Source organism: Magnolia sinica, chromosome 12 (assembly GCF_029962835.1).
Source record: "Magnolia sinica isolate HGM2019 chromosome 12, MsV1, whole genome shotgun sequence".
In the NCBI taxonomy this organism is placed as follows: Eukaryota; Viridiplantae; Streptophyta; class Magnoliopsida; order Magnoliales; family Magnoliaceae; genus Magnolia; species Magnolia sinica.
Window position 1 is genome coordinate 21,153,112 of NC_080584.1, and position 9,934 is coordinate 21,163,045.

The 9,934-nt window shown below is 39.3% G+C and overlaps 1 protein-coding gene and 1 long non-coding RNA gene across 2 annotated transcripts; one reads left to right on the top strand and one right to left on the bottom strand.

Moving 5' to 3' along the window:
• The first annotated feature begins 1,317 nt into the window (after positions 1-1,317).
• Positions 1,318-4,873, top strand: LOC131221092 (MDIS1-interacting receptor like kinase 2-like). The gene is made up of 2 exons (XM_058216204.1): positions 1,318-4,011; positions 4,125-4,873. The coding sequence occupies exons 1-2, from the start codon at positions 1,443-1,445 to the stop codon at positions 4,478-4,480; spliced, it is 2,925 nt and encodes a 974-aa protein (XP_058072187.1). The 5' UTR covers positions 1,318-1,442; the 3' UTR covers positions 4,481-4,873.
• A 1,177-nt stretch (positions 4,874-6,050) lies between these two features.
• LOC131220399 (uncharacterized) lies at positions 6,051-9,198 on the bottom strand. Its single transcript, XR_009158554.1, has 3 exons — positions 8,519-9,198; positions 8,333-8,382; positions 6,051-6,994 (listed from the first exon to the last, which is right to left on the bottom strand). It is a non-coding gene; the product is annotated as an uncharacterized LOC131220399 (long non-coding RNA).
• Positions 9,199-9,934: the final 736 nt, after the last annotated feature.

Here is a 9,934-nt window from a genome sequence, read left to right on the forward strand (position 1 = left end):
ACATTGACCTGGTGGTTTGGATCGGAAATTTTCGTAACAATGTCATAAAAGTGCAATCGTTGCAAATTATTTATTGGCAGGAATGGTTAGATTTTTTCATTAATACCGAATCATCATTACATCATACGTTTAACAGAATTTCTGCCTTTGGTTGGATGATCCTGAATTTATAACAACAACACTTTTACTTTTAAGACATGTTTGGTTTTCTAATTTTCTCTAAGAAACAAAGTAAACGAGCCATCGTTATATTTTTTAGATGTTTGTTAAAGGACTTGTGACCAATAAATCAGAGTTAAATACGCTTGTAGTGAAATAAATTATAATTATTATATTTAAACTAGATAATATAGTAAAATTATCTTTGCAGTTAAATGTGAGTGTTGGAATTAGAAAACCCAACAACACTTAAAGGCCTGTTTGGCTGGGACCGGAGGGGTGGGATCGCGATATCCCGGGATATGCATGACGAGCCAAATAGACCAGGTGAACTTGTCCTCGGATATAAGCAATCCCATGGATCTTAAAACAATCCACTGACATCACCATCATTATCTTAAAATCCATCACATCCCTCCTAATCCCATGGGATTCGCCCGGCCAAACAGGCCCTAAGGTCGGACTGATCCCACGGTATTAGGAGGGATGGGATAGCGATATCCCGGGATATGCATGACGAGCCAAACAGACCCAATGAACTTGTCCCAGGATATAAGCAATCCCATGGATCTTAAAACAATCCACTGACATCACCATCATTAACTTAAAATCCACCCCATCCCTCCTAATCCCATGGGATTCACCCGGACAAACAGGCCATAAGGCCGGACCAATCCCACGGTACTAGGAGGGATGGGATCGCAATATCCCGGGATATGTATGACGAGCCAAACAGACCCAGTGAACTTGTCCCGAGACAAGCAATCCCGTGGATCTTAAAACAATCCACTGAGATAACCATCATTACCTTAAAATCCATCCCATTCCTCCTAATCTCATGGGATTCGCCCGCCAAACAGGCCCTATGTTAGGGTAGTATTTGGTAATCGGAACAGGCTTAAAATCAGCCTAAGACTTCTAAATTCACACGGTGTGGCTAACCCGTTTTGGAGGCCTGATTTTTGGCAGGTCCTAGTGGGGGCATTTGATGAATGGATTAAATGGCATATGTGCAACAAGGTGGCCCCCACAATTAGAGGGGAAGGCTTTATTTGTACAGCAACTGCTACAAATGGTTCCTTGTGGTGTGGCCCACCTGATTTTTTGAACTTTCTGATTTTGGTCCCATGGCCTAAAATCGAAGGGTGCATCTAATGGATGGGGTGGATGGGATGCAAAGTTGATGCAGGCCCCACAGCACCTTATTGCCCCTGTTTTTTTAGTATATATACACATGAACCAGCTCCCATTGTGGAAAATCTCAATACCATCATCAGCCAAAGATGCTCAAAGCGAAAACCTTCTCCATTCTTTTAGCAATTGGATTGCTTGTGCTGCTTTTCTCAGATGCAACTACAACAGCAGCTACATCAGAAGAATCAGAAGCAGAATCCCTTCTCAAATGGAAATACAGTCTCTCGCAAACACAACCCTCTCTCAATTCATGGTCATTCACCAATTCCACCACCAAAACCCCATGCAATTGGACTGGAATCTTATGCGACGACGTGGGACGCGTGACCGAAATCATCCTCCCAAGTGCCTGTTTGCAAGGTACTCTCCATAACTTGACTTTCCAATCATTTCCAAACCTCATCCGTCTCGATCTCAATAACAACACACTCCTTGGAACCATACCAGCAGATATAGGTACTCTCCCTAAACTCACCTTCCTTAATCTGTCCATGAACAAACTCTCCGGTCCCATCCCTTCGCAATTAGGAAACTTGATCAAGCTTACTGTTTTGAACCTGTCGCGCAATGAGATTTCTGGTTCCATCCCTCCCATTATAGGAAACCTAACTGATCTTACCATCATCAACCTCTCCCGTAACAAGATTTCCGGCTCCATCCCTCCACAAATAGGAAATCTCAGAAATCTGACTGAGTTAAGGCTCTCCATCAACTCTATAACAGGTTCCATCCCTTCTGCATTAGGAAACCTGACCAAGCTCACCATCTTGCTGCTCTTCGACAATCAGATTTCTGGCTCAATCCCACATGAGCTAGGAAACCTATGGAATTTGGTTGACCTAGGCTTGCTGTTGAACAAACTCACTGGTCCAATTCCTACATCTTTTGCCAATTTGAGTAACCTGACCAGATTAGGCTTACTTGGGAATCAGTTATCAGGTTCAATACAATTCTCAAATCTAATGAAATTGGATACATTAAGCTTGAGTGACAACAACTTCTCTGGCCATTTGCCACAACTATGCCAACGCGGATTGCTCAAAAGGTTCAGCGCCTATAAGAACAATTTCACAGGTCCCATCCCCAAAAGCTTGAAAAACTGCACAGGCTTAACTAAACTCGAGCTCTACAGAAACCAGCTCACAGGAAATATATCTGAAGATTTGGGCATATATCCGAATATTGAATACATTGATTTGAGTGACAACAACTTCTATGGTGAACTACCATCAAATTGGGGAGAATTTCAAAATCTAACGAGGCTGCATTTATCGGGAAATATGATTTCGGGTAGGATACCGCCCGAGTATGGGCAGTTGTCTCAACTCGGAGTACTTAGCCTTTCATCAAACCAACTGGTAGGAGAGGTTCCGGAAGAATTCGGCAGTTTGTCTTCTCTCTTGAACATGAGCTTAAATGATAATAGACTTTCTGGGGAGATTCCGTTAGAAATTGGAAATCTATACAGTTTGGAGATTCTTGACCTGTCGGGAAACAACTTGAGTGGGCCGATACCGGAACAACTAGGGGATTGCTCTAAACTGAGGCATTTGAAGCTGAGCAAAAATAATTTGAATGGGAGCATCCCATTTCAAATTGGGAATCTAGTGTTCTTACAAGATATGCTAGATCTTAGTAGAAACTTGCTCACTGGAGAGATACCATCACAGCTCGGAAATCTGCAAATGCTAGAAGACTTGAATCTCTCCCGCAACAGGCTCTCTGGTTCAATTCCATCTTCTTTCGAAGCGATGAACAGCTTGACATCTATTGATTTTTCGTACAATCAGTTGGAGGGTCCTATTCCTGAAAGTAAAGTTTTCAAGGAGTCTCTGGTCGAGGCTTTCTTAGAAAATAAAGGTTTATGTGGCGAAATTGAAGGCTTGCCATCTTGCAATTCATCTTGGACACGCAATGGTGGTGGAAGAAAAGGCTACATGGTTGCAATCTTCGTCATTGTTCCTATTTTAGGAGCATTGCTTCTTATATTTGTCTCTATCAAAGTGGTGTCCATTTTCCATCGAATGGCTCGAAATACAGAGGAAGAGGAAATGCGCATAATCAACAACGATCTGTTTTCAATATGGAATTATGATGGGAGGATTGTGTACGAAGATATCATTGTAGCAACTGAAGATTTCGACGACAAGTACTGCATCGGAGTAGGTGGATTTGGGAATGTGTACAAAGCAGAATTACCGACTGGTCAGATAGTGGCGGTAAAGAAACTTTGCTCTTCGGAAGGTGGAGAATCTGTCAATGAAATTTGTTTTAGGAATGAAATACAAGCATTACTGAAAATTCGGCACCGCAACATCGTGAAGCTTTATGGATTCTGTTCACATGTCCAGCACAAGTTCTTGGTCTATGAATTCATGGAAAGGAGAAGCTTGTGGATTGTTCTGAGTAATGAGGAAAGAGCTGTGGAGTTTGATTGGATTAGGAGGATGAAGGCTCTTAAAGGAATTGCTGATGCTTTATCTTACCTGCATCATGATTGCACTCCGCCGATAGTTCATCGGGACATATCAACAAGTAATGTTTTGTTGGACTTGGGATTTGAAGCTTGTGTTTCTGATTTCGGAACTGCGAGATTTTTAAATCCCAATTCATCTAACTGGACTGCGTTTGCAGGCACCTACGGATACGCTGCGCCAGGTAAATTCATGATACATTCAACCCTTTTTTCTTTCTTTCTGGTAAATCGATTAAATTGCCTTATTTGCCGATGCCTGCTAAATCGGTTACATGATTTTATTTCTTCTATGCAGAGCTTGCTTACACAATGCAGGTGACTGAGAAGTGCGACGTTTATAGCTTTGGAGTGGTAGTACTGGAAGTGATAATGGGAAGTCATCCTGGAGAACTCATCTCCTCCCTATCATCATCAAGTGGCCAGAACATACTAATAATCAATGTGTTAGATCAACGGCTCTCATCTCCCACAGTTGAAGTTGCAGATGAAGTCATTTTGGCAGTGGTGCTAGCACTCGCATGCTTACGTCCCAATCCGCAGTCTCGACCATCCATGGAGTATGTGTCTCAACAGCTATCTGCGAAGAGGCCATTTCTTCACCAGCCTCTCCATGGAATTACATTTCATCAGCTTTTGGGCTTTGAGTTGTAATCATGTACATATGACGATTATTAAAATAATTCTATCCCACTTTCAGGTTTTTTTCATGTAAGATTTAAAAGAATACTATCCCATTTTCAGGGTTTTTTTTTCATGTAAGATTTAAAAGAATACCATCCCGTCTTCAGGTTTTTTCATGTAAGATCTTGCCCATTCATGCAGAAGTATAATCATGCAGTAGCCGATATTCTCCTGCCACTGGTAGGCTACTCTCTGCTCAACGGATATCCTCGACCAGCCCAACGGCTATGTGATCCTCATTCTAGGGCTAACCTGCTGGACGGGTTTCTTTTATCAAGCAAGAAATCCAAGCCTTTCACCATTCATCTTCGCCAAGTGGATCAATCCTTGGTGTTGCTTTCCATCAGCTCCTATTGACTTGCAAAATTCTATATTTAATTACCTAGCAAATAAGCTAGTGGTTTAGTACCAAGTCAGATTTGGCCCAAAAAGTTTTGTGGTATATAAATAGGCTTTTTACCCTGGGGTTTAGGCCCATTATGCGGGCATGTGAATTTGGTTCATTGGAGGATATAATAATTATTCTAATCTATGCCATTGATCACGTGCACATGTGCATCGAGCCGTGGCCGTGGGTGTAGGTGTGTGTGGGTACTCGCGCGCGAGACTTTATTTGGGTAAGAGTATATTCGCACTTACGCCTTTTCATTTTGAAATAGAGAGATATTGCCAGTCGGTTGGTCATACTTATTGGGTTTAAATCCAACTGACCAAACCCTTTCAAAAGTCTGCTTAATGCACCACTTTAAAGTCTATATAAGGACTTTCATTCTATTTCAAAAAATCATGAAAAATATTTATTCACTCTGTTCATTTTATGTTTTACGAGTTTTGGTTATTGAGATCGTCGCTCAGTTAGCTTAGCACTTTCGGGTTAAACTGCAAGTGGTTTGAGCCCACGTGCAGTGAGTGCATCACTGGGACCGGGTTATAGTCGTTGTTATCCTAGAGATTGATTGCTCTAGAAACCTAATGCACTTAGGATGCTGTCCAAGGGGGGCAAATTTGATTTCAAGACGAGTGACTTACGTCACACCTCGACTCAAGTTTATAAGTCTTCTATCTCAATTTTTATTTTTATTAATTTTTTATTTTTGATTTTAAATAATCCATTTGATTCAACCAAATATTTCAATAATCTTGAAATCGAATTTGCTGAATTAAATAGACTATTGTTACCATAACAGTTAATGCTTCCACCGAGTTAGTCAAAATTGAACCGTTCGTTGGGCAATACTTTAAACGGTGGAAATATAAACTTATGTTCATATTGACCACCCTTAAAGTTTTATACATATTATCTGAATCATTTACTATAAATCCAGTAAATCAAATAGAAGTTGTAGAAAAAAAAAATATAAAAATTATATTCTAAACTTTTTATCCAGCGAATTATATGATGTGCATGCTTTTATGAGTTTGTTAAGGAAATATATACTGTCTTAGAAAAGAAGTACATTTTAGAAGATATAGGCGTTAAGAAACATGCAATCGCTAATTTCTTTCACTATGAAGTGATATAAGATAAACCTATCATAAATCAGATTTACGATTTTCAAATTTTAGTTTATGAACTATCGTTAGAAGGAATTAAGTTGGATGAAGTGTTTTTGTCAGGAGTGCTAATGGAAAAACTATTGTTCTCCTAGAAAGAATATAAGAATAAAATGAAACATAAAAGGAAAGATGTCTCATTAGAAACTGCAATCGTACACATACGAATAGAAGATACTAACAAAAACGTGGACGAAAAAGAAAATTCAAATAAAGTATATTTAAAGGTGAATCTTGTAGAATCAAGTCAGAAAAATAATAAAAAGAAGAAAAAAAAGTAAATGTAATAACAGTGGTAAGCCTGAAAATTATGCTAATGAATACATGCCAAAAAAGAAGAACAAAAACAATTAATAAATTTGAGAAAAAAGAAAACTATTATAACTGTGGAAAGCCTGGGCATCACATTAAAACCTACAGGCTAAAGAAAACAAAGATAAGTCTCAGGCTAATCTTACATTAGCAAGCAATGAGCCTAACATGGTAGTAGTTGTGGTGTCAGAAGTCTTTCTTATAAAAAAGTTGGAGTGAGTGTTATACACTGGTGCAACTCGGCACGTGTGCAAAGATCGTAATATGTTTATTTAACATTCTGAATTTTCATGGCAAGAGTTTATACTCATGCCTGAGGAAATCGGCTGTTAATGATATAAGAAGTGGATGTCTCGGGGGCTAGCCTTGAGATTTCTCTTATCTAGATCACATCTAGTTACATTCGTAATGGTAATCATTCACAAGAATAAAATTAACTGTATCTCTCATTCCATAATTAAATTTTTTGTTAAATACTCTCATAATGTGAGCTTATTCCAGTATCCAAGTTGCATAGCGAAAGTATAAAGAAAACAAATCATAAACTAATATTCCTATTATATTCAGTAAAGTCTTTCATCGGAGGCTGGCCTTCTGGATCCTCAACTTGTACGTTACCTGCATCATTTGTACAGTTGAAGAGGGTCAACGCCCTACTCATAGTAATGGTTATCCTTTAAGATTAACAATAATTCAAGAGAGATATAAAAGTAATGTAAATGTTCTGATATACCTCATACTCCACTATTATAAGGGATATCAGTATTCGCAAACAACCTGCATAAGATGCATACCTAGCAAAGTATATGCAGCTCATCATACATAGTAATCATCACAATATAGAATGCGATTCATGGAAAACCCGACTCAACCCACATCCTATAACTATGGATATTCGCCAGTATGGCCAACGCTACCGTGGATTTACATGAATACCTCGAGGCAGCACAATACATGAGTCGGATGAATTACATGACATAATTTATTCATGGAGCGACTGTTTGTCGACTAAGAGAGTCTCTACCCAGAGCGCATTACGTACATGATATAATAATTGAATCACTAGTTGTAATACCTCTTAACACATCACTTACACTTATAAGAGACAAATTGAATTATGAGGATTTTTTAATATCACGACACATGCCCAAGCCTTAAAGGTAAATAGCACAAAGCTAACAAAATAAATAGAATGATGACAATGGTCAACTCAAAAATTTGAAAAGTGCTAATGACCAACTTAACAAAGAGGAGAGTAGCAATGACTAACTTAACAAAAGGGGAGTGGCAATGGCCAAATCAGAGAAGAGTGGTAATGACCAACTCAATAAGGAGAAGAGTGGCAAAGGCCAACTTAACAAAGAGGTGAGTAGCCACGGCTAACTCAACAAAATTGGTAAAGGTAAGGGCAAGGCTTGTATCCATCGCCTCACATAAATTTATAAAGATCACTTGTAATTATTTTCATATCTCATTTCCCTAAAAGTGTAGACAATTGGTGATGATAATTAATTAATTACAGGAAGGAAATCATGAAAGCACGTAAAAGGTAAGATAATTTACATTAACTTAAAAATTAATGCCAACTTAAATGAAAAATCCTCATATAAATTCTAAAAGACCATGAATGAGTAACATCACACCTTAACCAATATTCCCAAAGGAAAAATAATTAGTGTTGATAAATTAAACAAATACAAGGAAGTTCACAGTGTCATGAAAGCATGTAAATGTTAAGATAATATAATCTCTATATTAAGTAAGCTTAAAGGATAAAACCCTCACATAAATTTAGGAACGTCACATGAAATTAATCTTATATTATAGCCATCATTTCCAACGGGTAAAGATTTGGTGGTGGTAAATTAAATACTGGTAGGGGGAATTCAAAGCATGTGAGGGAACAGAGTTAATCGTGCTAACTCAAATTATTATAAGCTCAAAGGAATTCCTCACCTTAAGTGTTTTGTCTCTTCCTTGAATGTGATTGCATCGAAGGGTTAGACCTTGAATAAATCATTAAGAAGTTGAACGGTTAGGTTTGATTCAAACTACTAGTTTTCTTGGATCAGTTTCTAGATCAAGGCATTGGAAGGGAAAGGAGAAGAGAAGTTCAAGAGGAAGGGTTTGGTCGTGGCATACCTGTATTTCAACTCGCCATCAGCGGGTTGTTTGGCGTGGGTAGCCATCCTCCTTTCCAACTACAGCTTCTCTTCCCTTCTTTTTCTTTTTCTCTTTTCTTCGCTCATTTTCTTCCTCTCTTTTTCTCCTTCTTGTTTTTCTCTTTCTTTCTCCTTTCCCCACCGTCGGATAGGAGGTATTTATAACCGTGAAAGGCACTTCCGTGACTCATCTTATGCAGGTCTGCTTGCGCAGTAAGAAAAACCGAAGTATTCCCTTTACGCACATCTCCGCTCATGTAGCCAAGGAAACTAGTGCATGGGTTTGGATTTCTTTCTTCCTTCTTTCTCAAATCATCATACATTTGGTCGGTTCATGTTCTAGATTTCGGAACGGGTCATTTTTAATAGTCTAGATCTTTGCTTTTCGAATGAGAGAGGTGGTTCCGTTTTCATGGTGGGTCTCATTATAGCAGTGCAATCGTTGAGGTGGTATCGTAGTCAGTTCAGACTGCTCCATAGGTGATGATTGGCCCTCCAGATTAGAGGTCTGATCGTCTGACCGGCTACCGCGAACATGCTTTCGCGAGGTATGACTTCTTCGTGCGAGAGATTGACGAACGTTGATCTTTTTGGGTTGCTTCTTCCTTTTTGGTGACGTGGAGGGGCTCAGAAGTCCCTCCTCCTCCGTTTGGACAGTTCAAATCAGTCCTAAGAAGTCTGATGTAGGTTTACTATGTGGAATAATTTGGGCAGCGTTGGTTTCTTATTGTCTTTGCAGTTGGATTTCGCTACAGAGGTATAGTTGATCGGGTGGGGAGTGAAAGATCTAGGGTTAGGTTAGATTCTCCACCAAAACAAGATGGACAATTTAGATCTTCCATCCTGATTGTGGTGGAAGGCCACAATGACCATCAGACGGATGTTGTCCATTCAAATTACGTCTTCACGTGGGAATCCAGGAAGGAGTCCTCCTTTCTTGTGGGAAGGCACGGGTCAAACACGGTTTAACCATGTTTGGCTGGCTAGTGCGCGGGGGTGTATACATCCCTTATGTACACACACCAAAGTGTGGGCCCATAAGGAATTTTACGAGAATTTTGCTCTGTTCATTCATTTTGTGGGATTTTAATATTGCTCGTCTTAAAGTTTAAGGGATATATGGGCCTTAAGTAAGCCGTATTGACAAATTATTCCCTGAATCTAAATTACGAGTCATTACAGTTTACCTCTGACAAAGCAGCAGTAGATGACGAACAAGTGTTCATGTGTAATGTTAGAACTTTTCCAATTATAGGGTGTGAACACTGGAAACAGGTGTCCACACTGATTTATATTTGTTTTGAGGCTCTATGGGCTGATTTGGATTGGTGATGTACTAGACTTGGAGTCGTTACTAGCCAATTAGCTCGAAATCCCGCAGTCAGTTAGAACCTGC

Coding starts and splice junctions, on each gene's coding strand:
- LOC131221092 (XM_058216204.1), top strand. CDS start 1,443: ATGCTCAAAGCGAAAACCTTCTCCATTCTTTTAGCAATTGGATTGCTT. Junction 4,012..4,124: donor CTACGGATACGCTGCGCCAG/GTAAATTCATGA, acceptor TCTTCTATGCAG/AGCTTGCTTACACAATGCAG.